Source organism: Osmerus mordax, chromosome 6 (assembly GCF_038355195.1).
Source record: "Osmerus mordax isolate fOsmMor3 chromosome 6, fOsmMor3.pri, whole genome shotgun sequence".
NCBI lineage: Eukaryota > Metazoa > Chordata > Actinopteri > Osmeriformes > Osmeridae > Osmerus > Osmerus mordax.
Genome location: NC_090055.1, coordinates 16,582,396 through 16,609,570, shown reverse-complemented (window position 1 = coordinate 16,609,570; position 27,175 = coordinate 16,582,396). Strand labels below are relative to the sequence as shown.

Genomic DNA, 27,175 nt, shown 5'->3' with positions numbered 1-27,175 from the left:
CACCTGACTGAAACAAAGTTTACAGTGAGCAGAGCAAGGACGAAAGTCCAAGACCTAAAAAGAAGTTGAGTTCCCACTAAGCACACTTTACAGTTAGTAAGCTCATTGGGACGTGATTCTACCTCAGTGGTAGAACTTTTGACTGCAGGTCAAAAGCTCACAGGTTCTAATCCCGCCCTGTATGTTGCTTTGGCGGAAAGCGTCTGCTAAATGAACACTTTATTATGTTATTGGGTTCCGATCTTCGAATTTCACCTTAATAGTGCTTGATACATTGGTTTATGACCCCCTAAAAAACAAAGTCACCATTGACATCATGTAAACAAATTGAGTGACTCAGTAATGGAGAATTCTCTGTTCCTGTGCAGAGCACACATAATAGCCAGCCAGGGCCTTGACTGATCTGGACACATTCCTTTATAAGTCTCAGACTAAGATGATGAGTCATAAATTAGTCATTACTCATTAGAAAAACATTGCAATTTTTCGAAGGATGTTATTTGATGTTGCGTGCCATATACAAACTCATAGGTTGTTGCCTGTCCTCCCTCACTTCTTAGGAAGAAATCCTGCCGTACCATCACATTTGACGAGTTCAAGGCAGCACTTGGTGAGCTGGCCAGGAAGAAGTACAAAGAGAAAACAGGGGAGGAGGCGGAGGGAGAGGTCTTCAAGGTGATTGAGGGTAAATCACCGAAAATTGCAGGAGTGACGGTAAGACCTAGTGAAAATGACATAATAATCAAATGACAGTACAAGTATTGTCATTGAAGGCAATAAAAGTACAAGTGAAAATGATCTGTCTTTCTTGTCCTCAACAGAGAGCTGTGGCCTCCCCAACAGTGTCTCGTCTCACAGACCCCACCAAATTCACAGGGTCACACAAGGAGCGCTTTGACGAGACCGGCCGAGGGAAGGGTAAGGCCGGGCGTGTGGAAGTGGTGGACACATCCGGATATGTCTCGGGATACAAACACGCAGGGTCATATGAGAAGAAAATCACCAAACCCCCCCTAGGTAAACCCATGTGAAGACGGAAATGGTGGACAAAGCGTTAGTCCAAAAACTAGGATAATTTTCTAAGAAACTCCATGAAAGCACAAAAAGATATGATTTCCCACCCATCTGTTTTTATGTGTGCTTGAGATGTTTTAAGTTCCTCTCTTTGTAAAGTCTGAGAACTGGAAAACTGTTTACATCAACTTTTACTAAGACATCACCAGCTGGTACATTCCAAACAGAAAGATTATAACTGCCAAACACTGAATTTAACTAATAAGAGCAACAGCTAGTCGATGAAGAATGAAGATAGGGCCTTCCAATATTTTGTAAGCGCTATAACATGATGCCACTAAAACGTGAAAAAAAGGAAAGGTGAAATCAACAACTTGATAAATTGTCAACAACATTGCACTTTGCCATTGCAATAGCTCAAGGTATAATATTTGACAATGTTTAGTGAATGGGATTAAAAAGTTTCGCTCAGTTTATTGTTTATTGGGTAGTTTATTTGCAAAGACCAAGACTGATGAATATACCATCCTGTTTTTCGACTCTGCCTTCCCCCTGGTCATTGAAGTCTACTGTTTGAGTCTTAATCTGTCATGTTGTTTGTTGTCTTGAGTCTATAATAGTTTACACAATACATACATAGTTTGCCTTCAATTGTTATTAAAACCATGAATAGGATATCTTGAAGTTCTGCATCTACCTGTTTTTAGATCAAATAGATAATATAAATGATAACATTGTTTTAGTTAATCCTGTAGAACGTGTTACCTCTGTCTAAACTTCCTATTCCTATTCTTGTGAATTCTTACTTTTATAAATGTCATGTAACATTATACCTTATTAGTGCACTCACAGTCTTTTCAATTTAACAAAGGATACCAGAATCTTTTGTCCAAATTTCAAATGCATTACTCTGACATTCAGTAATTTTATATTGGTTGTTCGAACAATGACCCTGAAATCCACTTTAATTGTTCTAATGTATACATCTACCATTTTGATAACATTCAACTGTTCAACAACTATGTTGGTCACCCCTGAATGGGTTGTTGAAGATTGTATTTTTAATATTTTACTGATATTGTTATGCTGTCAGATTGATATAGTTATAATATATTGTTGGTGATATTGTGATATTTCTAAATCTATAGCCGCATGGCTTAATACAAAACACTGGCTGCCGTTCTGTTGTATGTATATTGCTGTATCTTGTGCATGAAGTAGTGCATTATGCATATGATTGGAAAGCAACTATCTACTGTACATTAGTGAACATAAAAAACATACATCAGATGTCTCTTTTCAACTGATAGGTGTTTGGGTAAAGACTGGCTCTGTTGCTGTTTTTATGTGGACAAGACTTACTTTTAGAAAAGGATGGTTTGAATAATTGTGTATGTGTGAAAACATTTCAAGTTTATCAAAGGGATGTTGGTGGCCAATGAGATGGGTTATTTATTGAACAAACAATATTAAACTTTCAGTATTACAGTAACCGCACATGAAGCAAAATACATAATATTTTGGGAAACTGAGGCATAATCCAACAAAAAAATTCAGGGATGAAAAATACTGTCATGCAATATCAAGTAAGATGCTGCACAAAGTAAGATTTGTGTCTAACACAGTATTCTTTGTCAGCTACCCTGTCAACACAATTGTCGGGTAACTTTTAGTCGTAAGCACAAAACTGTCTCTTGCACTAACTTATACAAGCACGGAAATTTGCTACACAAAAAAATATTTCTACGGATATAATGTATGAAGAAAAGGGAAGCGCTAAAGAAGAATACTTTTGTAGGACGTCTATTTTTCAAACATAGTGACATACTGTTCCTCTCATACATCACCTACATCTACCTGTAGCCTCAGCTGATGGAGACTCAACCCAACCAGCAGCATTGGTGTACTAGTTGCTTTAGCACCCTTCAATGGATTGTCTTGTGTAATTTAATGCCAAATACTGTGCACCTTTTGTGTGGAGGAACAAAACTGTCTTATTTTTCAAAATAACTTTTTAATGTACTGTTGTGCCCTGGTGCATGCATTGTGTTTCTGTTGCTGTTCTTTAGATCTTGCGTGTTCCTGATTTATAGCATTATTGAAAATAAACTCCAATCTTGCCAAACAGTCTCCAAGTTTCCAATATTATAACACTTTTGAGGGAATCAAATCCATGTGAATGCATGTAATTTCTTACTGTATTCACTTATTATTCATTTTAACAAAACAATTAATTCGTTTTAATAACTTTATGTACAGTGCTATTTCCTAAATGCAAAAATCCCTGGAGCTGTGTGACTCCATTCGGTTTAACTTAAGTGAAATTGTGTGTGAGCACAGACATGTCTATATGTGTGTGCACACATCTCTTGACCCTGAGGCAGACATACATCCAATAAGGGCAGAGTGCAGCTGGAACGTAGACGCATACATTCCAGAACAGCCTATGGGAGTGAAGTTGACCTCAAAACAAGTGTACCAAGCCACAAGGAAAAAATGCAGTCTCAACACACTCCCCTCTCCTTGTACTCATTAACATCGACTTATCCAAATATCCTCTCCACACCGCCATCGCACAGCACTCCCAAAACAAACCACTCCCGACCCTCCTCTTTAAACAAAAACAACACTTCAACGTGAGGCAAAAGCAGCTTTAATGCAATAAATACTTAATTCATCAACATGCTTACAACTCAATAAATAGGAAGCAGGAAACCTGGAGTGCAGTCACTTTTCAAAATACAATCTAATGTGCTGACATGATACAGTAGCCATTGTCCAGCTCACATGTCATTTGAAAGGGGAACACGGCTGTTTCAAATCACCAGGTCACCTTTCTGACACCACACCAACTTCCTCCTAATGACAGCACGCCATTGCTGGCAGCAGTATAGAAGCCTAATCTGCTGTAGGTAGATGCTGGTCTGCTCTTGGTGGTGCTGGTCCTGCTGTAGGTAGCTGCTGCTGGTCTGCTGTTAGTGGTGCTGGTCCTCAGGGACGCCTGCCCGGGGACTCCAGCTCACCCAGCAGACGCTCATTAGTAGCTACTAGTGACCTGGAGTACACACACACACAGCACTTAAGTCCCATGCACAAGCAACTCTCATCATCACCCACTAGCTGTTATTCCAGAGCAAATTGTTTATTGACTGAATCTGCAGGACTGACCGAAACATATTAGCCAGTTGAGCGACCGAGATGTGGGTTTCTGACTTTATGTGACTAATTGCTGTACCTGTGGCTCTCCTGCAGCATGCCCGCCAACTCCCTGACCTTCTCCCCATCCTCAACCTTCTCCCTCAGCACCGCCACCTCCCTCTTCAGTTCCTCCACCTCCGCCAGCTTCTCTAAGAGAAAAACGAGAGAACCACATACTCACAACCTCAATCATTTAACACAATGAAAACATAGTCGTTTAATGTATTAATGTAAATATCAATGGTTTGTGCTAGTGGTTTTGTGTCTCATGTGTAGATCCTTACTCACCCTTCAAGTCTGTGTTGCGGGAGCTCTTCATCATCGAGTTCAGATACTGCTGCTCTAACTTGATCAGCTGCTTCTGCAAGGACACATTCTCCTCCAGGACCAACTTCAGGTGCTCATTTAGGTTGTTCTGAAATCAAGAGAAAGCAATGAGAAATGTTCTCTGGTCAGTTATAACTCCTGTGGTCTTATATTTCATTTCCACCCACGGTGTTGCCCTGGGCCTCCTCATGCTGAGTGGTGAGACGTTGAATCTCTGCTCTGTGATCCTGGTCTCGACTTTCTGCATTCTGCTTCAGCTCCTCAACCTCCTCCTTCAAGGTCCTGACTTCAACCTCCCGACTGGAGACGTCCTGCTCCATCATAGAGAGGATGTGAACTGCCTGAGCTGGATGAACACAACATCACACTTTTGTCACTGAACAGTAAGGCAATATGACACAATATGGACCTTCTGAACACCAACTGCTCAGGAAAAGACAAAAAATGAATTAAAAAATATGCTGTGCGTGGTTCACACTTACAGAGGAAGTTGTTGTCCTGGTGAAGTGATTTCTGTCCTGTCCAGTGCTTGTCCACCAGACCAAGGAGCATCTCCAAGGGTTTTCTGTAGCTCCCCTGTCATACAGATACAGTACTTCCATGACACAACACAGTGAATGACGGAAGATGAATTGTCAACCATGTGACAATAAAAATACAGGATTCCATCGTATACACAGGATGTGAGAGATGGGATGAATAAATGGCAGGGTAAGGTAAGCAGATATGATGTCTCTAAAGGGCGACCCTCACCCTCTGCTGTTGAGCATGTTGTTCTGGTTGAGTGGTGCCCCCTGCTGTTTCCTGCAGGCTGTGGTAGGAGAGCCTGGGAGGGTGCAGGATAGGGTTGGAGGAATCAGAGGGTTTCACACCAGGACTTATGGGACTGGGAGGACGGATCTTCATCAGGGAAGAGGCAGGCTTGTCTCCGTGATCTTTAAAATATATATAATTACAAATATACATTGTGTATGCATTTACGCCACTTCATATGAACTAACATAAACTTGAGTCATAGAGTCTGAAATCCAGCTTTGTTCCAATTAACTCTCTGCAGCAGCTTGAGCAGTCTCAGCTCCAAAAATGTGTGGAAATAATAAAGTGTACTCTTTATCTTAGCCTCACCAGGATGAGGGGTGAAGTAGCCTTTGGCAGGGACTCTCATTTGTTTGGGGGGTTTCAGGTGCTTCTCCCTTCGAGAGCCAGGTCTGTGCTTCTCGACATGAGGGTCGAAGGTCACTCTAGGTCCCTTAGTCACTTTCAACGAGGAAAAACTTTTTCCATTAGATGTGCCTTTCATTCGTGGATCTTTAGATTGAATATGTCGAGCTGCTGGACAATTAAAGAGAATAACATCACCCACAACAGGAGCATATACAATTTTGGCTAGCCTACTGTAAGTAAGGCATCCAATTTGTCAATTATTATAAGAGACGATTATATTTTGAAATGCGGATTGTGTGACAGTCAAGTTTATGTGCCTGGACAAATGTCTCCCTCTGGTGGACAGTTCCTGCAATGTCAGCAAACATCCGATGAATTCACAGCAATTTATGCAGAGCAGACTACATTTACATTTACATTTAGTCATTTAGCAGACGCTCTTATCCAGAGCGACTTACAGTAAGTACAGGGACATTCTCCCCGAGGCAAGTAGGGTGAAGTGCCTTGCCCAAGGACACAACGTCAGTTGGCGTGACCGGGAATCGAACTGGCAACCTTCGGATTACTAGCCCGACTCCCTCACCGCTCAGCCAACTGACTCCCGACTAGCAGGATTGTGCTAAAGCATGCACACTCACAATCTTTGGTTAGGGAAGACCTGAGGATGGATTTGGCTGCTTCCTAAATAAAATCAAAATAAGAATCACTCACATTATGATGATGTATTTCCATACATGATGATCTAATCCTTTGTCTGAGTTATGTTTAAAATAGAAGAGCATCACCTGACTTTGAGATGATGCACTCTCCAAATTCTCCAAATCTCCTTCTACATTATGGTAAGATAAAACTTTAATATAACTGCTATTTGAAATGATTCAATAAAGCAAAAACACAGTATGGCAATCCAATGCAAGTGAATCCACCTTGCAGGTGATAAAGCTGGGACTCCAGCTCCTTCTGGAACGATCCAGAGAATGGCTGAGGTTCACTCTGGCTCCAGTTGCTCCTGGCAACAAGGTTCAGTACAACATCATCCTTGTCATCCAAGAAAGAAAAATTCTTGGTCATCCGATTCACTGAGGCCAGCCTCAGCTCACTGCTCCTGCGAGACACAACAGTGCATAAGACAAAACAGCCAGAAGATCTAGTGGAATGTGGAAGTAGAATTTGGGTTATACTATATATTTATCAACCAAGTTAGATCTTAGATCTACCTTCATAAGCACATCTATAAATCCCCCTTGTTTATCATTAGCCTGTCACATCAGTTCACAATTATACCTCTGGTTACTGAACTCTGTTACGTCAGTCAGCGAGGGTTTTGTCTGCAGAGGTACATCACCAGATTCAGCAGAGAAATGCATGATGGCGAGTTTTCTGTCACTGTCCCGGACTGGACAGTCATCTGGAACAAATGAGAGAGAGATAATGGATTCAACATTTTGGGTTGACGACAAATACAAAGATGTAAGACATGTGATGGTAGCTCCTACCGAGCTTGCGCAGGTTGGACAGTGCATGGATCAAGTACAGACGGTAGTGTGGATCTCTCTTGGTCAGAGGGTTGAGTCTCAAGTCCAAGTCTTTCAAAGTTGTCAGCTTGCAAAGAACTCTGACTTCCTCTATGGAAGGTATACGGTTGTAGTACAGGTTTAGTCTCTCCAGCATCTTCAAGTGTTGAACGCCCTTTAGAAGGAGAACAATACAGTCATTTATTGATTTTATTTATTCTACAAACATTTGGCCTGCCAGTGATATAGACCTACATCGACAGAGATGAGAGCGTTACAAGAGAGATCCAGGGTCTTCAAACGGACGAAGTTCTTCAGTGAGATTCCAAGATGTTTGATTTTCTCCTTGTATGTCCCTGGAAGACTCAGAGACCTGACATCCGCTATAAATTAAAAAGAAGCGAGGTACATCTGGCGAGTAAGTTGGCTGCACTAGTACCTATTCATGTCACACAAATACTATGTGGCTGACAGAAAGCAACGCTGATTAGCTTGATATGAGCGAGATGAGCACTTATATGCATGAGCGAGATCAGCACTAGGATAAGCTAGCTGTACTGACTGTACTAAAGCAGTTAGATAGCTTAGCTACAATATTGGTATCTGAGCACTTGCATGAAATCACAGGTAATCTGGTATTCTGGCAAGCAGGCACTATAGTATAAACCCTGGTGGTTACCTTAGTCAGTATGCTTTGTACTAAAAGGGCGATATATTAAAAACATTACCAAGACATTGGTGTTCTAGATTTAGTTTCTCCCGTATCCATTGCTCTGTAATCGTTGTCAAGCACTCCGCCGCCATACTTTTCGAAGTTCCCTGGCAAAAGTAGGATCATGCGCAGTGGGCCATATCCTGGTTCTCCTTGCTCACGTCACGTGTCAAAACAAATGCATGCAGTAAAGTCAGCTACATTCTGTAGCTAGGTGAGATATGCTAACTTATATTTTTGAATACAGGTCATTCTATAGAGTCTAAATTAAATTCAGTAAACAATTACATCATCAGGTATTAACTGTTCGATTTATGTCCGCTAAACGTGGCGATCATAAAAGAAAAGAGTAATGAATGATAAATGGAATATAAACTTAGTTTAACTGTAAATTCTTCTTTACAGGTCATTCATTTCAATGGCAGCCTCTATAACAGAGGGGATACTAGCATGTTCCAATATCATTCAGTCGGTCTCAGCCCTGTACACTGCTCATCAACTCTTTAAGGTAGTTTACACTGTCTTAATTAACACTCGAAACACACACACGAAATTGTAGCTTGACATTATTGATAATCTCGTGCCATTCCCAAACCTGTTAATGTGCACCTGACTGTTACACAGTAACACTCTTCTTTTACACCAACTTATCTACCCTCTGTCCTCTCCTTTCCCCTCTCTTTTCCAGGACCACAGAGCTCCATCAGTAGGTCTGTTCCTGCTTGGCCTCTCTGCAGGCCTCTGTGCTATACCTCTCTCCAGCCCAGTACTCATCTGTCTGCAGACAGATCTGGAGTGGGCAGGAGAGGTCCTTGCCCCACCCCTGGTCTCCTTTGGCTTCCTGTGGCTCAGCCAAGACCATGCCACTGCCCATGTGCTCCTGATTGGCTCCGGGCTTCTCCCACTACTCTGTGATTGGCTTTCTCCGGATGGACTCATGGTGATGACCCGCTGCTTGGCCCTGTCTTCTCTGTCCTGTTCCCTGACAGTGTGTCTATTTGCTGGGAATGCAACAGGGGCCCTGGGGAGTGTGGCCCTCAGCCTGCCCTCACTCGTAGCCCCCAGGGTTGTGCTCCACTCCTTCACTCCACTCATCTCTCAAGGTGCCTCGGAGGGACTGCTTAAGTGGCTGTTGAAAGGCTCCATGGCTGTAGGGTGTATCGCTTCTAAATGGGCCCTTGGTGTGTATCTGGAGGACCTGAAGAACTGGGACTGATGTTACTCATTAACTAATGATATTCCTTGACTGAGCCAGCGTTACACTGACAGAATTGATCTGTTTGCAAATAGCTACTAACTGCGTGGGAACTGAAATGAATTATCTATTTATGTATCTTCATTGAAAGATCTGTAACAATGTCCTAAGAATTCGTTCAGAGGGTCCCACCTGGTATACCATGTCACTTTGGGACTGGAGGTCACATGATTCATAGGGACATGGTGTCTTTGGCCCATCAAAGGCCTGTCTGAATCCAAGGCATTGTTCTGACAACAAAGCTGCTTATCACTGATGAAGCCTCACCACAGGCCTCCTTTTATGCATCCCTCCATGTAAGTCACAAGGCACTGGTATACATGTCTACGTGACACATTAGGTGATACAATTTATGATCATGTAGGCACTGATTCTGGTTTCATTTTATATTTCAATCTTAACGATTATTGTTGGTGTATCACTCCAAATACTCTTTAGCGTTTCACACCACTTGGAAATCCACACCTGTCAGTATTAATTTGGACGGCTTACTTGGAGAATCCTTGCCTTACAGCAGAATATATAAAAGCATAATTGAAGTGCCTTGCAGATATGCGTTTACCTTTTTTTCCTCTAGGTGAGCTTGGCAACATTGTGCAACAATGTGCTCGCTCACATTTAAGTCTGTACTCGTGGGAAGCCTATTGTAACTCACAGCACGTCTGCTGGCCAATAGCTTCAGTGTGTGAGGACATGCTCTGGGTTCCAAAGCACCACATTCTGTTCATTCTGCAGCCTCAGCAGTTACAACCTCACCTAACCAGATATGTCTGCCAGATATGCTTGGGATCCATTTGGGTACATGTGCATGCACTTTGCTTTAAATTTAAAGGATGCTAACAAATTCAGGCAGACATATTATGATCTGTTTAAAGGTTATTCAGGAATTAGTCTGTAGCTGCTTGATTGATGCGTCTTCATTGCGTCACCTCATTCCGTCTGTTAGAACATGGCCAAGCATTGTAATGTGGATAGACGCTGAGTGGGCACTGCAGAACTGTTTGGAGTCCCTGGATTCCCTGGACTCTTGAGCAGAGCAGCACTGATCTCAGCAGTTTGCAGGCCAGGACCCTAACCCAGATCCAGGACTATGTCCAGCTCACACCTACAGATAACGTCATAACACTAAAAACACCAAACTAGACATTTTGACCTTTTTGACTATGCAAATAATCAATATTAAAATTAATACCCTACCACTTTGAGACTTCTCCTAAATAGTGCCCCACTGCATGTGTCTGGGATTAGCAGAAAGATGATCCTAACTCTAATCCTAGCCTGAGCCAACCCTTACTTCTTCGAAAAAATAAAAACCATGTGACTATAAGGTATGAGAAAATGCTAGTGCTCCATATTTTTTTAGCTGTTTCCAGTGTTAAGACAGGAAGAACTGTTCAAAATTGGCACCAAACATGTACACCAGTGATAAAAACTAAACGGTTTCCTGGGGTATTAGAGTGCCAGCGTCCTGTCTACCATGGAATTGTCTTTAATTCAATAAAACAATGAAATAAAAGAACAGTAAAGAACAGTACTCACTGGCCCTGAATCCCTTCCACATGAGTGGCAATTAGATACAGTACCTGCCTTGCCTGGCTCCCTCTGCCCTGACTGGCTTCTGCAAGGTTGATGTCAGCATGAGCACCCAAACCCAATCAATCTCCCTCTTTCCCTCTCTCCCCCCATTCCCTTCTACCTCTCTTCCCCTCTCCCTCTTCTCTACTGCAGAGAACGACAGAGATCCACTGAGCATGCCCGCTGCAGTTGCAGCATATGGATAGAGTGGAGAGGGGGGAGTGTGAGAGAATGAGGGAGAGGAAGGGGAGGAGAAAGAGAGTCTGAGAGGGAGCTACACAGGAGCAGCACAGTGCTGGGATGCTGCAGCTGAGAGCGGAGGGGTAACGCGGGGGGGCTTTGTTATTGACAGCTTAGACAGATGCGGAATGACAGAGGAATCCAGGATGTAGGAATATGGGGGATGACATCACAGAAGAAATGGAGACACATGCAAGGTAAGGACGAGCAGAAAATAATGGCTTCATAACGTGATGCACTAGGTCAGTTGAAAGTAGGAAATGAATTGGAGGTTGACCTCAGCAAAGATCAAGTGTAACCAGTCGTATTTCATTAGTCCTGCTAAATCTGTTGCGAGATCACACTGGCTTGAGCGTCAATAGAACAGTCATAGAGGAGAAAATGGGATGTAAAGAGAAAACGACTTGTCATTCTCCTATTGTGCCTCCTTTCCCTGCAGCCTGAGGAAAGGAGCTGGACAGTGAGACTGCTGCGCTGTCACTGTCTCAGTGGCCCCCCCGGACTGGGTGGAGATGTATGCCTTTTACTCCCTGTTAGTCTACATCTTCTACACCGTCTTCAAGAAGGAGGAGGAGGAGGAGGGAGCTGAGGAGGGGGCGTGTGGAGCTGCCTCTAAGGTGTGTCTAGCCACAGCATGCTGAAGCCCCGCTGGGTTCCTTTGTCTCGTCATCAAGAGAACACTGCCGGCAGTTTGCACCCCCAGTTTTCACCCCCAGTCTCGTGACTGCAGGGAGACTATTGTGTGTTTGTCTCTGGAAATCTGTCCAAAGTGATCTCATGCTGAGGCTTGAAAATGCGTCTACCTGAACGCTTTGTCCCTTTTATTGTCATGCATATTCAGCAGGCAGATTTTGTTATCGAGGATACTGAAGTTCCTTGTCAGTCTTTGTAATATTTTTGCATGCTGGCAGTGTGAATGTTTGTGTTCTCTCTGCAGTGTAAATGTTTGTACATTTATCACTGTTTCTGCTTACCCCTGTCAATGGGATGTCTGTTGCTATGATCAGGAGCCAAGACATGTTTCCATGGAAACAGGGAGCAGGAGGAGAACTGGCCACATCCCCAGGAAGAAAAAAAGGGGATGTGCCCGGTTGAGTGACTCAAGTGAGTTTTTTTTTACAACAATGTTTATAAATAGAACAAGTGAAGTTGTCTCTCCCATGGTTAGATATTCTCATGACAGATATTATACGTTAATGTTAACAATATGTCATTAACTAATAGTTTTATAGACAGCCTGCTTAATTATCAACTGTTTACATTTATGACTCGTATACACACTTATCTTTTATCCCCAGGCAGTAGTAGTGAAAGTGACGGCCTATCCCCAAGTGATGATGACGATGGTGGCGGTGACATCCCAGATATCCCAGCATGCACCCCTCTCGCCGCTTTCCTGTCCTTCAAGCAGGAGGCGGAGAAGAGGAGGGCTTCCCAAGTTCAGCTTGAGACAACAGGAAAGGTACCGATGGTGCCTACTCTTGGGAAATCTGCACCTTGTGAACTTGTGTGGAAAAACAGGATAAATTATCATACTGAGCAGCCTCTTGCCTTTTCCCTAATGGAGCACTGTGTGTTTAAAGCCATATTTATCTTCCCCAGTTGTCAGAGTCTCCCCTGGTGGCAGTCATGTCCCACTTGCTGAGTTTTCTGGAGCAGTACTCCCACCTCCAGCAGCTGCAGCAGCAGGCCGACCAGTACCGAGTCCAGTTGAAGAGGCATCGGGCCCAGCACCGGCGCCAGATGAAGGCCCTGCGGGCCTCATACCGCCAGCGCCTCCGAGACAAGAACAGCGTCATCAACAGCTTGGAGGAAGTCCTCACCCAGCAACAGAGTCCGAGCCCAGCAAGCGAGGGTGAGGACAGTTTGAGAGGAGGGGGTGGGGAGGGGCGGGGGAGAGATTGAGAGGAGGAGGGAGAGGAGAGGAGGAGGGGGGATGGTTGGGGAGGGAGGGGGAGGGAAGGAAAGATGAAGAGAGTAGAAGGTGAAGGGAACAAAAGAGGGAGGGTGAAAGTAAGGAATGAATACAGGGAGGATAGAACAGAGGAAGAGGGGGAGGATAGAGAAGATGGTGTGAGAGAGGTGTGAGATGGGGGAAGGAGGGGCTCACATTTCAATCAAGGATGGAGGCTAAATGGAGAGGGAGGGGTGAGAGGTGGAGGGCAGAATAAAGGAAAAGAAGTACATGAAGAAGATGAAAAGGAGGTGGGAAAGGAGGTGTGAAAAGAGGAAGAGAGAAGTCATTGGCAGGAGGGTGTAACTGCAGTCAGATTTATTGATACATGTTATAAATGGGGTCAGAGGCAGGGGGGAGAGTCTGGGAGAAAGGCAGAACGCTGAGTAAACACAGCTGTTCTATGAGTACTTTGATATTATTAACAATTTATTTTAGTGTTGCCTTTTGTGTTACAACATGGTACCGTGTTTCTAAGGTTTTGCATCACTAGATTGACATCAGTGACTGTGCAAGTCATTTCTGAAGGCGTTTCTGTTATATAAATTCAAGTACATTTCCACATAGTTGTTGAGAATTGGAGGGATGATTCATAGACAACCGAAAAAAATTCTGTTTTAAATTAGACTGTGGCTGCCAGTTTGGAAAATCCAGACCCAGAGACGATGAAGGTGATATGATGAAGGACCCTTTTGAACTTTAAAAGGATGAAAGCCGCAACAGTGCTTGTTGATTTGATTTCAGGATGTCCTTGGTGTGAATCAAGCTGGAATTAAGGATGACTTCAGAGGACTATTTTTGGCAGCCCAGCTGGTACTGACCTCAGAGTCATGGAGGGATCTGCTATCTGTTAAATAGAGGATTTGACCAGATGTACTATGGACAGGCCTCAACCTACCCAACTCTCCTACTACTATCTGTGTGTATGTGTGGTGACCAGCGTGGACCCTGTGATGACAGTGTGTCTTGACACCTAGGAGCCAGACTCGTCTGACTCACTGTCATATAGCCCCGGAGAAATGTGTCAGTTAACCAACCCAAACGAGGTTGTAGGCAGTATCACATGTGGCTCTCTAAGTGCTTCCCTCCACATGTACGCCTTCCCTTACCTTTCGGATTGAAGATATGTGGTGGGTGAGAGTCTATGGCACTTGGCCAGTGACTCAGTCTCTTTTTGACATCAATAAAACATCTGTGTAAGTGCTCCTTTTCTTCCCACAGCAAATGCACTTACAGTCCTTGGCACATGCCAACCTCCACGTGTCCCCGTGTGGAGCTAAAAATAGCCAGAGGGGACCACTTCCTAGTGTTGTGGAGGACAGGATGTTTGAGTGGTTTGTTTCTGTGTTGTGCTGGTCTGCATGATCGATCGCTGGCCCACTCAGCTGCTATCAAGGTGCTGCATTGTTCCAGCGCTCTAGAGTTTTTATTGTTCTGTTGTTAATGGTTTCTTCTCGGCTCAGTTGAATTGTGTTTGTTCTGTGAAAAGGAGAATTGGATTATCCACTCAATTGCCATTGGTGCCTGATGACAAGCACTGAATACCATGCTGCATTAGGAGTTAATTGAGCCTATGTTCTAACTGTTAGAGCTTTGTTCACCCACACTGTACAATACAGACTGTACAAACTGATTTAACATATCTAGTTTTGAGAAAAAAATCTAAGAGGGGAGTTCAGTTAAAATATTTAGAATGGAAATTTTCCTTGGGTTTTCTGATTGTGATGGGAAAAAAAGTGCTGAACGTTTTTGAGTAAATATCAGGGTTATCCCAGTTCCCCTATCTCCTAAGCCTCGGTTCCCGCCCCCCCCCCCCCCCACACACACACACACACACACACCTCCTCTCTACCTGCTCCTCACCAGTCCCTGTCTGCTGCTCTGGAAGAGTGACCCAACAAAGCTGCCTTTGTAATTAGTGTAGTGCTCAGGCAAGAAAAACAACCCTGACAGAGCATAATAAATCATTCAGGGGAAGAAACTGATTAAAAAGCGACTGAGCACGAAGTGCATCTATGGTCTTATTTGGGTTCTGCTGAAGTGAGGAAGGTTTTATGAGTCTTTGCTTGCTGGCATGAATCCTTTACTTCTGCCTGGTTCATTAAAACGCCATAGGTGAGAACCTGATGTTCTCCCAATTGGAAAGTGGAAATAACACAACCATAACGTGATCTTGAATCCTATACTATACTGTATGGATACTCTGCACGCACATGTGTGTAACCTATCCCATGCACAATGGATGCCTCTCATAAATATTTACCTACTCAAGCACAGCACATGATTCCATCTACGGTTATATTTAGTAAATAGGGCAGTTGATACAGTTTAAGCTGACCCACAGCTCCATTTGGAAAGTGGGGTAACCTGGTAAGAAAACAAGTTGGGATGCAAGACAAATGAAAAGACACAGTAGGGGTGCCCCAGTAGCTCAACAGATAAGTTTGCGTACCATGTAGGCCTTACTGTAGTGGCCTGGGTTCAAATGTGTCTGTCCCTTTCTTTCTCTTCCTTGCTTTTACTATCATACTTCACTCAAAATCTGTCAAATAAAGCATGAAAAATGCCTAAAATGATCATCTCAATTCCTGTGTGTTTGTCCCCAGGTGAGTGCAGCACGTCCCCAGGGGCCCCTGCAGGCCTCCACAGGCTGGTGGAGTCTCTGTATGGCCTCCAGGGGGAGAAGAGCAAGCTGAGAGGGGAGCTACGACTGCTGCACTCCCAGCTGGAGCAGAGGGACCAGGACCGGCACTCACGCGTACTGGCCTTCCAGCAGCAGGTGCTGTGGAAAACATTTTACATTTGCATTGACATGTATTCATTTAGCCGACGCTTTTATCCAAAGCGACTTCCAAGAGAGAGCTTTACAAAAAGTGCATAGGTCAATGATCATAAACAACACCTAAGCACTTACACATGCATACATACCCATAGACACCTACATACATACACATGCTTACACATACATACACATGCTTACACATTCATGTACATGCACAAACATACATACACCACGTTGTGACCTCCCCTGTCCTCCACAGATTGATGAGCTGAAGAGCTGCATCGAGGAACGTGAGGAGGAACTGTCCCGACTGAAAACTGACTCTGTAAGCATTGTGTGGACCATGTGACTCATTCATCATCATCAGCACAGCTCCTACAAAGCAGTTTCACTGCAGCATTCTCTTCTAGAGATGGAGTGATATGGAGCAGAAATATCTGTGAGGTGTCAGCACACAATCTGCCTTCACCATCAACCCTGGAGGGAAATCCTTTACCTAACCAAGAACAGATACTACAGAGATGAGGCGCTGACAAATTGATGACTTAAATGCTGATGTATTCATACTAGAAGTAAGTGTTGTGTTTTTTCTTTCCTCCCCAGGGGGCCACAGATTCTGAGAAGCGTGTGGTCTGTCTGTCTGCGGAAAACGAGAGTCTAAAGCAGAGCCTGAGTGTCACCCAGGGCATCCTGCAGCAGCTGTCAGTCATCCCCTCCCAGTCCAGCTCCGTGCTCATCAAGGTGAGACGTACCTTAGCAGCACCGTCTCAATTGAAGCGTCTGCAAAATTAGTATGTGTACCGCAAATGTAAATGATCATCTATGCTGAGGTGGAGTCAGGTACATAGTTCACAAAGTACAGCATAGACAGATGAAGGAGGTGCTGCACTGCACCTTTCCTGTTTCCTGTCGTTTGCAGCTGAACTTGGAAATACCCTATTAGAAATAGACAGAGGAGTGCTTCTCTACAAATGGAATGCAGTCTGATCACACCATAACTTTGCTATGAGACATGACTAGGTATAGTTAATGTACTGGATGTGTCATGGACTGCTGGCTGTAATATAAACCACCCTCATGGTGGTTCATACAGACAATATCACTGTACTGTATTCTGTGTGTCATAATACACTTGTTCTTTATCATCTCATGCTTTCTTTTGGATTTCTGACACCTTACCTCCCCCACCCCCATCCCTCGTAGGAGAATGAAAACCTGCGGAGCCGGGTACAGCAGCTTGAGAATTCCCTCCAACAGCGCGCCGAGCAGATGTCGCACCTGGAGCGTCAGAGCGAGCAGAGCGAGTGGAGGAAAGGAGAGGAGCTGAGGAGACGAGAGGAGAGAGTGAGGGAGCTGCAACTGGAGCTGGATAAGGAGAGGGGCAAGGAGCCGCTAATCAAGGTAGGGAACTTCTGCAAAAGCATCCTACTTGAAACGGAAATCTGAAGGAATCATTGCGCCTCAGATGTTGGGATGCAAGGTAGATTTGGGGCAAAAATTTAAGGTGATCCTCAACTATTCTCTCTCCAGTATGTCACTCAGACAGTGGAGGTGGAGTCTCCTTCCACACTGAGGCAGTTGGCCGAGGCCAGAGAGAAGAACGACCTGCTGTCAGAGAAGTTGTCCAATCAGAACGAGCGGTGCAAACAGCTGGAGGAGCATATCAGGAAATCAGATGAATACAGCTGTAATCTGCAACACAAGGTAACCGGGCAGAGCTCAGATCCACTGTACACTATTAGTAGTAGAAGAAGTAGGTATTATATTGACCCTCAAGCCAGAATTGCGGCAAGATAAAAGAAAATTGGAAATACAACAATAAAAAAACTGGTTACTCACAAAATACGCAATATTGAAATACAAAAGAAAAGAAAATATATACAAAAAATATATGTATCTATGACTATACAACTTTTTGCTGGAATTCCATCTTAAATAAGTTGTCAAATGTAAATAAGAAATGTAAGATCAAATCAATTTGTCTTTCGTCCCAGATTGCGGCCTACGAGAGAGAGATCAGTAAACTCCGTGAGGAGCTGCTGAAGGAGATTGGTCACCTGGAGGAGAAGAAGGAGGAGGCGGTGAAGGCAGCCGCCAACTGCTCAGCAGAACACTTCCAGAGCCTCCAGGAACAGTTTTTCAGTGAGTCCCATCAAATACTCATACTGTCCCATAGGACACAAAGTTGTTGAACCTAGACTGACATAAAATGGTGTGACAAGCTCACTCCATTTTCTGTATTAGATCTAATGGCTGGATGTTAATTCACACCATGGTGTGTCTGTTGTGTGTGGCCTGCAGGTCTGCAGGAGCGCCTCACAGCGCTCCCTCCAACCCTGCGCACCATGAAGACAGATTACGCCAGTCTCAGGAGCCAGGTCCGCAACTTCTCTGACTTCTACGGAGCGGCCATCACCGACGCCAAGAAACAGGTGAGACACAAACCAGACCGGATTTGAATCCAAAGGCCTGTGTTTGCATGATGCTTGTACTGTATGTTTTAGGGAGTCCGTGCCAATTCTGTAATACCAACTGTGTGCTGAAGAGGGTGCTGCTAGATAAATGGGAGATTCAACCATGTTCCTGGCCTGTCTCCATCATAGATCTCAGCTGCTATGAGTGAAATGTCTGAAGCAAATAAAGACCTTCTGGAAAAGTACAGGAAGGAGGTGGCCCTTCGCAGGAAGTACCACGAGCAGCTGGTAGAGCTCAAAGGTATGATGGGATGCAGAAGAGGATCCTCTCCTCATAAGTCTAGTCCTCAAAACCAATGTTATCTTTATGAACCAATTCATCATGTGTACTTCCTGTTTCCAGGCAACATTCGTGTGCTGTGTCGTGTGAAGCCAGTGTTGAAGGAGGACCAGCATGAGGAGGGCCAGTCAGTTGTGGTGACCACAGACCCCCTCAATGAGTCAGCGCTAACGGTGATGAACAAAGGAAAGGGCCGGATCTTTGAACTGGACAAAGTCTTCCACCCTCAGGCTACTCAGGAAGAGGTACTGAAAACAGAGGCACAGAGACCCTGACCTCCAGCATACATCCTAGTGCTGTCATATGTATATGCTACCAGGACACCAGAGAGGTTAAATGGCCCACAGAAATGATTTACACAGCAGTAGCTAGACTTTTCACCAACTCTTTTTCAACGTACCAACTCTTTTTATTTTTACTTTGCCCCAGGTGTTTCAGGAGATTGAGCCTCTTGTCACCTCATGCATAGATGGATATCATGTCTGCATCTTCGCCTATGGGCAAACTGGCTCTGGGAAGACCTACACCATGGAGGTATGTTTGTTTTTTTTTCCAGCCGGTGTTGTACCACCTGACGAGATACCACACATCTAGTTAGAAACGGACAACCCTTTGTTTCCAGGGAAGTGTGGAGAACCCAGGTATCAACCAGCGGGCCCTGAAGCACCTGTTCAGTGAGATCGAGGACAGGAAGGACATGTGGACATACACTGTCAGTGTCAGCTCTGTGGAGATCTACAACGAGGTCCTCAGGTACTGGTCTCTAGACTCACCTGTTCTAGTGGTTCCTGGAAAAGTAGTGAGCATTACGATGTGACAGTGGATACTAGTACATCTGAAACCATGGTAATTTCCTAAATTGGAATAGAAATGTGAAATAAACGCCCCTCTTGTGCATGTCTGGTCCACAGAGACCTTCTCAGTAAGGATGGAGAGAAGCTAGACATCAAGATCAACCCTGATGGAACCGGGCAGTTGCATGTCCCTGGCCTCAGAGTCATTGAGGTCAAGAGCTTCCAGCACATCAAGAAGGTGAGAGATGGATTATATCTATAATCCAATCTATGATATCCATGTCTATAATCAATAGAAACCGTTGCAGCATCAACCCTGAGTCTCACATTCTCCGTCCAGGAATCTGAGGTGCGACTAGCTATAGATCTCATAGAACCGTAGTTCAATAAATGCAGTATTTTCGTCACAAGGGAAATTTACCTACTCAATACACATATCAGTGGTGCGGTCTGTGCCTATTATTCCACATGGGACTCGTGTTTTGCAGATCTTAGCGATGGCCCGTCGTAACCGGATCACCTTCGGCACCCAGATGAACCAGCACAGTTCCCGTTCTCACGCCCTATTGTGCATCTCAGTTCTGGGCACAGACCTGGCCACCGGGGCCAAGACCACAGGTCAGCTAGCGGACAATCACCCCTGCAGTCCCACCACATACAAATACATCTACATCCCTATATTGCTACACTGAAGATGTTTCCTAGAGCGATTGGGAATTCAGTAATATATAAAAGGGATTTGGGGCTCAACGTCCGTTCATCCTGTGTTGTCTTCAGGCAAGCTGAACCTGGTTGACCTGGCTGGTTCTGAGCGGGTGTGGAAGTCTGGGGCGGAGGGTGAGAGGCTGAAGGAGGCCCAGAATATAAACCGCTCCTTACTGGCTCTGGGGGATGTGATCCAGGCCCTGAGGGGGCGGCAAACACACATCCCCTTCAGGAACTCCCGCCTTACCTACTTGCTGCAGGACTCCCTGGGAAAAGGCAACAAAACAGCCATGGTAGTACAGGTATGGTGCACTCAAACTTTATCTCCAGAAATGCCATTTGAAACATTGTTTTATGAGTCTGGCTGGACAGAGGAGCAGTTACAGTGAATAACTTATATTGCTGCACTGCAGGACTGAGAATTTCAGGAGATCCTTTGTCCCAACAGCTATTAGGGTCAAGGGTCATTAGGCTGTTGGGACTGTTGAATTGAATTGTTGTCTTCAATTCAATTAGAACTAGGCTGTGTGCAATTTAACTCTCTTGTGTAAGCACTTTATTGTTCATAATGTGGAATTGTTGTGATGTGGATACTCAAATTTTCCTGTGGGGATGAATAAATTATGTTCTATTCTATTCTTTAAGATCTGACCGCTTTTTAAGATTTGGATGTAAAACTATTTGAGATTGTATCTTGAAGTGTTGGTTGCCCTGTTTGTTTACAGGTGTCTGCTCTGGATAGTAACGTGGGAGAGACGCTGTGCTCCCTTAAGTTTGCCCAGAGAGTGTGTAAGGTGGAGTTGGGGCCAGCAGCGCGAAAGATTGAGGCTGGAGGAGGCCATTGTGACTCCTAAATCACCCACTTCCTGTTCCCATGGATCCCCAGGAACCCCAGGGACTCCCACCAAAAAACTGACAGAAGCATCCCCAGAGGCACTCATCTCTATCAGTCATTGTCACAGCTATCAGCTCTTATCAAAAACAATCCTGCAAAAGGGCTAATGCTTTGAAGGTCTCCATAACATCAGGATTGCCATTTCAAAGTGGACAGTTGGGATTAAAACCATCAAGTGGGAGAAAGCTCCATCTCTTTGACCATTGGCTGATCCGCCTGCTGCAGTGTTCATCTGTGTACTCAACACCCAGAGTACCAAGACAACTTCCGACTCACCAGTGGCTACGTTTGGTTCTTCCCACAAGAAATGCTGTTGCCAATGTCTACATCGCTGAAGCCCAGGGTTTTTTGACTGAAACTCCACTGAACATCAATATGCTTAAAGCTGCTTCATAATAGTTTTGGCATGAAATACATGCCACAGTAATCACTTTCATTGTGCAATTATAGCAGTATTAATTATCCAGCTACAACTATATGTATTGCGTGAGCTTTGATTCTAATATACTCAGCTGTATTTCAAATGGTAGTGTGTAGGAGATTTTGAGTGTTAGTAGTGGAGGAGGGGCAGACGTGCAGTTTCAGTGGGACTTTAATCACATTGTTGTTTGATCTTTGATGTGTCGTTTTTTCGTGGAAGTTGAGAACAGCAGTATTATCAAATGCTCCATTGTAGGCCTGTTAACTGGCTTTCCATGAGATGAGAAGGCTGGGTAAATTAGATTGTTCTGTGACGGTACGGTAATGCCCACAGTATATGTGCAATATCTTCCTCAACAGGGAACGTCTAGGTCTCTTGAAAGTACAAGGGAAGCACTTTATTGTGAAAGATAGTGTGTGCTTATCAGACTGAACGAGGTGCTTATCAGTAGATAGACAGTACCACTAGTCAAGCATTATGCCAAAACCTGCTTAGCTGTGATCTGTTCTCCATCCTAGATGTACCTCTATTTATTAGGCAGCTCTGGATTCAAAAGATGGCAAGTAATTCATGTTGCAGAAACGAATAAACGTGGACTGGTGTCACTTTAAGATATGGTTGAGTAAGAATGGCATTTACAGATTAGTACAAACTTGTGTATGTTTTGAAAAGTCTCTACTGATATAAACATCCTTTTTGAAGGAAATAGTTACAGGTAACATCCAAAAAAAAAACACAAAAAAAAGAATTTACTGGAAAGATTTCATAAAACATTATGACCATAAAGACATACATTTCTACACCTGCTTACGCAATGCATCATCGATTGTACATAAATAGCCCTTAGGTCACATGACATTGATACAGGTCTGGCTCTCAAATAGCTGTTGCCAAGAAAAGATGACCCTCAATTGAAAACATTGAATTGAATTCTGCATCAGTAGCTTTCATACTGTAGCTACTGCGCCCCAAAGTCTCTACCCATAAAACTGAAGTCGTTTCATGTTGTTTGGCACCTTCGGGTGGAGCAAGCTGCAGGAGGTCAGCGTGGAGCTGGGCTCTTCCTCCCTCCTTCTGGGCTCAGTCCGAGTCTCCCTCCGTCACACCTACGGCTCCCACGGCTGCAGCAAGCTCCTCCTCGCTGCCTCGCAGACGGTCACCTGGACGCACAGACAATTGACAATCGCTCAATTACAATCCCTCACAACGCCCCCGTTGTCCTTTCAGGCAGAAGTGTGTAGTTACAGTACGTACATACAGCACAAAAACAAAAGGGTTTAGCAGATATGTGCAGCTAAACCAGACTGAAGATTAGGCCTTAAGCTTTTTGATGGAATGTGTTGGCCAAAGCCAGATCTATTTTGGGAATGTAGATCACACATGATTAAAGGAAGCACATAGTGATATCATCGAGTGACAACATATCTCCTTGGGGTCGGGAATCCACAGAGCAATTACCAAAGCAATTACAGTATAAGCTCACACTGACCAGACTTGTGTGATCGCAGAACACACCACAGTTAAGGATGCCACTGAAGAATGTATTGAATGTGGAAGTATTGAAATGTACTAACATCCAGGGTGGTGTCACAATGAGGTGACCTAATGGGTAGCATATCATTCTTTCAGGTTGTTTACAGCCCACATCCTCCATATGTGCTGCAAAACTCACGGATTAGTTCAGCGATGGCCTTCTGTGTCCTCTTCTCAAGCTTCTCCAGCTTCTTTGCGACATCTCTCTTTAAATCCCTTCAATTAAAATGAGAACGTTAGATCGTTAACAAGATGACAGGAAATTGACGTTTGTTTTTAATAGATGATTGCAATAACAGTAATGGACACATCATTGTCAAAAGACCTACCAGTCAGGTTTCCTCGGTGCGAGGTTGGCCAAGTCCTGGGAACAGATAAGAATACTTTCATGTTTACTTTACGGTCATAACACAGACTCCCAAGACCAATAAAAAGAATAATATTTACCACTTCTTCAATGACAGGCTCGGGGTTGGCGGCTTCTAGCTGATCCTTGACTTTATCCTCCACTGAAAAAACAAGACAAGAAACTGTGAAATACACCCAATCACTCATTGGCACAGAGGTTTACAGTGTATTTGGGCTGTTTTGCATCATCGTGCTCTTCCTCACCTGATGCAGGCTTGGCTTTGGGCACCTGCCTCTCCTTCAACTCCTCGTCAGCAGGGGTGTAGTTCCTCAGCTTCAGCTCTCTAAAGATGGAGGGAGTAAGCTTAAGAGCTGCACACTTGTGTTGTCACATCGCCATGAATAACAGAACAAAGTGCATGGATTTCTATTTTTGTTCCGTCTACCTTTTTTAATGAGACAAACTTAACAGATACACAGTGCTACCTACTCGCACGCAACACTGATGCACCAGAAGATGGCAGTGTGGTTGCTCCAGAGACTGAGGAGACCCATGTGCAAAGCCCTCACAGCTGCACATCTTGTTTCTAGGGAATGTTTGTCAGCTCCGGGGATAAGGACCCCCTTTATTCCTCAGGAAGGAATCTAATTAACATGTTCTCCACCTGCTGCATGGGCACGGCGTGAGGAAAACAGCTAGCCAGCAGCTGAGGAATTTCTCTATGGGTTGAATGATGTTATCTTTCATCAGGCCTCCTCGTGGTTAAATTCTCAGCGAGCTTGCTTGATGTCGGAGGGGTGTTGAGATAGTGCCTTGAGAGTTATATGTACCCTCAGTGTATAGTTGAGGGAGGACTTTGCTTGCTTAGAGATTCCTGTGACAGTGAGGGCTGATCAGGGTTGTGATGGGTGAGTTTAAGAGAGAAGGTTGAGAATGCATCCATCATGGCACACAAGCCAACCAGACAGGCTGCTGCCTTGTATGGATGTTGTTCTGGAATGTTCCATACGTCACACACAGCCAGTGCCCAGGGAAGTCAAAGCTCACTGTCTCCCCTTCTCTCTATTGCTCTCTATTGTTCTTTCTCTCTGACTTCTACAAGAGAAATGAATAAATGTCTCATTAACATTGCTTATGTTAGAAAATGTCTCTAACATAAGCAATCACTTCACAACTAAATAGCGGTCTTGGATGCCTCATGGGTTGGCAGATCTCAACTCACATTAACCTACTTTCCATGGACTTGTTAGTGGGTAGTAGAACACAGAACAGAGTTCAAATACTCTTCTCATCTTGATAATGCAAATAGTCACTTTAAAGGGTTGCTGTCTTCCGACTTGCAACCATCTTGTCCTTTGATACCTTTGTTTTGGCAATCTGATCTCCCATGCAACTTTAATACTGCGTGACTGGTCACAAGATAGGCTGTTGCACTACTGCTACAGTTAGGCCTAAATAAAAGCCATCTTAAAAATGGCTTCTAACTAGTATCCGTATGAAACATCAAACTATATAATCCATTCACTTTAGAAATAAGATTTCAGTATTTGATCTACAAAAGCAACAGCCGGCCAAAGCCAGTGCTCTCTAAACCCTGTGTGAGTAAGTGCCGGTGAACACAGTGAACAATCATTAAACATAAACAATGGAACAAGGGTCCTACAGGAGAGGGATGGCTGTCCCTTCCTGCCGCCTGAAATAAAGCCCACAATAAGCTACTGGATATTTGTGTAGCTATTAGCACAGGGCCCTGATCCAAGCTTAAGTAAACACAGCAGACTTGCCACTGGGAATTCAGGTTTGTTTCCAGGAGATGGTGTTCAGATAGACAGAGAGTAGATAATCTGCGACATGATTGTGTCACTTGAACATGCAAAGAGGAGCAGATAGAATCATATTTACTGACTCTACTTACTGAAACTTTAAACATCTGCGTTTGTTTAATTCAAGTCTTAAAGTCATCATATTTTGGAAGTCTACTTTGTTTGAAGGTGTCTGTTATGATGAACCGACCTGTGTCGCTCCTCTTCCTCAGCCTCCTCCTCCAGGGCTCTTTTCCTCTCTGGCTCTCCATCCTCTTGCTCTTGGTCTCTTCCCTGTCGGGTGAAAACAAATGGGTTGTTACTGACTTGCCATCAAATTTAAGGATGGCATTTTTTGCTTCTCTCAGGTTGCTTCACAGATACATCAATTCAAATACAGCAACGAGAACTAAACCATAACAAACAATAGTCCAAATCTAGTAAGGCTGTAGTTTGAATTGGCAAACAGCCACAACACAAATAATTTTGAGGGTGACTGGTTATTTGGTCATTTGGTATTCAAATAACAATATTTACATTCAGAACATGTTCATCTCAAGGTCTCAACAGTAGTGAACCAAATGTTGCAGTACAAAAAAAATACTAATAAAATCAACACAATTTCTTTGCATTGTATTTTTTAGATGGATGACAAATCTGAGAATGTTGGAAAACCTAGACTGTTCAAGTTATATACTACAACCAAGGACTCAGAACCCCTCCACACCCAATGTTTTCCTGAAAAGGTTTCCGGCCACCTGCTAGAACAATTCAGCGACTGACTCATTCTTCAAGTACAGTACCCCAGGAAAGCCATCCAATGGTTCTGGAATGTCAACAGCCATTTATCAAAATAGCCCCCTCCAACCCCAGCCAAGGAGCACATTCAAAAATCGAGGTTAAACTGCCAAAACGGTGACCTGCCCCAGGCTGGAACAATATTTCCTGCAAAAGGCCAGTTACACACAATCTAATGTTAATGACATTCAAAATACAGCAAGCGAATTGGTTTTAATTCAGAATTGCTGCCCTAAGCCCTGTTGTAGTCTACATGTAGGCTAAACTGTAAAAATAAATAAAAGGGATTGTTTTCTTTTCACTTATGTCGGCAGGATGGATGCACTCACTACAGACAGGGTAATATTTGGTTTCAGTCAACGTTCTAGAGACAACCATTGTATTGACTAAGTTATGATTTGCCTGAAGCCTTCAAATCACGGGCCCCTACGACTTTTCCACTGAAACAGTCGTGGTCAGTGGCACGGACACCAAACAAACTACCTCAGCTTAACTGTCCTCCTAGGTGTGAAACACAGACTGAGGTAAAATACACGTGAAGGAAGTGCCTGGGTATAGCTACGTCTTCCCTTATCGTTATGCATGAACTCTAAGAGTGATGCTTCGTCACTTAGTCAAATGTCATGTATACTAACTTGAAGGAGTTCAGTGAATAGTAGGCTACAACATGAAGTGTCTGAATTAATTGTAATGTGGTTCAACTACAAAAGGATCTTTAATATTAATATTGAAAAGATCAAACTTATGAGCGGGACATTGAAGTTCTAGTATAGCCTAGCTAGCTAACAACGTTAGCTATAGCTAATATGTAATGTAACCTTTTCGCTTGGGAAAGCGCAAATAGCCTAACTACATACAAGCAAAAGATGAAAATAATTTAAACGAGGTAATGCATAGCCATAACACGTATTCAGTTAATAAACAAATACTAAATTTTCATCAACCCTATAATCCAACCATAGCGAGAAATTATAATAATTTGATATCTTAACCATTCTGAGCTTTTCAGGACGTGAGGAAGCTAACATCAGCTAGCATTTGGTTAAATAGCGTTACATGTATCTAGCCAAAATACAATAGTTTATTCAAATGTATATTCTCTTTATATATATATAAAAAAATACATAATGACTCTTAACAACCTGAAGTTGTCGACCTCTCAGCGCTTTCAGCCGCTCTTTCCTTTTGAGTGCTTGCTCCTGTAGTGATCCAACAGATCGCTCCATCTTGCTAGCTAGCACGTTGCTCTGTTTTTTTTTGACGACATCAGCCATCGATTCATAGTACTGAAGGGGTCTAAAGCAACCTTGGAAAACATCGATTCAAGGACTTAATGCAGATCATTAAATACATTAAAACGAACATGCAATGATCAGTAATGACATAATA

The 27,175-nt window shown here is 43.7% G+C and overlaps 4 protein-coding genes across 6 annotated transcripts in view; 2 read left to right on the top strand and 2 right to left on the bottom strand.

Annotated features, from left to right (window-relative positions):
• Positions 1–3,124, top strand: part of LOC136944279 (tubulin polymerization-promoting protein) — an 11,880-nt gene extending 8,756 nt beyond the window's left edge. For both annotated transcript variants that reach the window (XM_067237973.1, XM_067237972.1), the window contains exons 4-5: positions 561–714; positions 822–3,124. In XM_067237973.1, coding sequence (XP_067094074.1) covers positions 561–714; positions 822–1,031 — 364 coding nt within the window. In that variant the 3' untranslated portion in view covers positions 1,032–3,124. The remainder of the gene's footprint in view (positions 1–560; positions 715–821) is intronic.
• Positions 3,125–3,699: 575 nt separating this feature from the next.
• Positions 3,700–8,027, bottom strand: cep72 (centrosomal protein 72). Of its 2 annotated transcripts, none has more exons than XM_067238425.1 (14): positions 7,946–8,027; positions 7,473–7,600; positions 7,200–7,392; positions 6,988–7,111; positions 6,630–6,808; positions 6,489–6,532; positions 6,342–6,384; positions 5,665–5,871; positions 5,293–5,474; positions 5,022–5,115; positions 4,707–4,885; positions 4,501–4,627; positions 4,250–4,361; positions 3,700–4,069 (listed from the first exon to the last, which is right to left on the bottom strand). In XM_067238425.1, exons 1-14 carry the CDS (start codon positions 8,019–8,021, stop codon positions 4,006–4,008), a joined length of 1,752 nt encoding a protein of 583 aa, XP_067094526.1. In that variant the 5' UTR covers positions 8,022–8,027; the 3' UTR covers positions 3,700–4,005. The 2 variants fall into 2 exon arrangements, with proteins under 2 accessions (XP_067094526.1, XP_067094525.1); XM_067238424.1 differs by having other exon boundaries at positions 5,665–5,868; positions 7,946–8,021.
• Positions 8,028–11,080: 3,053 nt separating this feature from the next.
• Positions 11,081–21,109, top strand: si:ch211-257p13.3 (kinesin-like protein KIFC3). The gene is made up of 20 exons (XM_067238838.1): positions 11,081–11,196; positions 11,439–11,616; positions 12,007–12,103; positions 12,298–12,461; positions 12,602–12,854; positions 15,560–15,732; positions 15,995–16,060; positions 16,339–16,476; positions 16,939–17,136; positions 17,266–17,439; positions 17,730–17,877; positions 18,037–18,167; positions 18,339–18,450; positions 18,553–18,734; positions 18,919–19,023; positions 19,112–19,242; positions 19,401–19,521; positions 19,772–19,901; positions 20,061–20,290; positions 20,714–21,109. Exons 2-20 carry the CDS (start codon positions 11,512–11,514, stop codon positions 20,840–20,842), a joined length of 2,787 nt encoding a protein of 928 aa, XP_067094939.1. The 5' UTR covers positions 11,081–11,196; positions 11,439–11,511; the 3' UTR covers positions 20,843–21,109.
• A 923-nt stretch (positions 21,110–22,032) lies between these two features.
• On the bottom strand, positions 22,033–27,034 carry ccdc12 (coiled-coil domain containing 12). Its single transcript, XM_067238837.1, has 7 exons — positions 26,929–27,034; positions 25,200–25,282; positions 23,450–23,529; positions 23,285–23,346; positions 23,167–23,201; positions 22,977–23,053; positions 22,033–22,464 (listed from the first exon to the last, which is right to left on the bottom strand). The coding sequence occupies exons 1-7, from the start codon at positions 27,010–27,012 to the stop codon at positions 22,385–22,387; spliced, it is 501 nt and encodes a 166-aa protein (XP_067094938.1). The 5' UTR covers positions 27,013–27,034; the 3' UTR covers positions 22,033–22,384.
• Positions 27,035–27,175: the final 141 nt, after the last annotated feature.

Excerpts from the sequence above, each read along its gene's own strand:
- cep72 (XM_067238425.1), bottom strand. The coding sequence starts at position 8,021 with ATGGCGGCGGAGTGCTTGACAACGATTACAGAGCAATGGATACGGGAG. Across the intron at positions 4,628-4,706 it reads AGGAGGCCCAGGGCAACACC|AACAACCTAAATGAGCACCT; the intron begins GTGGGTGGAAAT and ends TCTTGATTTCAG. Across the intron at positions 4,362-4,500 it reads CCGCAACACAGACTTGAAGG|AGAAGCTGGCGGAGGTGGAG; the intron begins GTGAGTAAGGAT and ends TTTTTCTCTTAG.
- si:ch211-257p13.3 (XM_067238838.1), top strand. The coding sequence starts at position 11,512 with ATGTATGCCTTTTACTCCCTGTTAGTCTACATCTTCTACACCGTCTTC. Across the intron at positions 15,733-15,994 it reads TACTGGCCTTCCAGCAGCAG|ATTGATGAGCTGAAGAGCTG; the intron begins GTGCTGTGGAAA and ends TGTCCTCCACAG. Across the intron at positions 18,451-18,552 it reads GCAGCTGGTAGAGCTCAAAG|GCAACATTCGTGTGCTGTGT; the intron begins GTATGATGGGAT and ends TCCTGTTTCCAG.
- ccdc12 (XM_067238837.1), bottom strand. The coding sequence starts at position 27,012 with ATGGAGCGATCTGTTGGATCACTACAGGAGCAAGCACTCAAAAGGAAA. Across the intron at positions 25,283-26,928 it reads TGAGAGGTCGACAACTTCAG|GGAAGAGACCAAGAGCAAGA; the intron begins GTTGTTAAGAGT and ends TTCACCCGACAG. Across the intron at positions 23,054-23,166 it reads GCACCGAGGAAACCTGACTG|GGATTTAAAGAGAGATGTCG; the intron begins GTAGGTCTTTTG and ends TTTTAATTGAAG.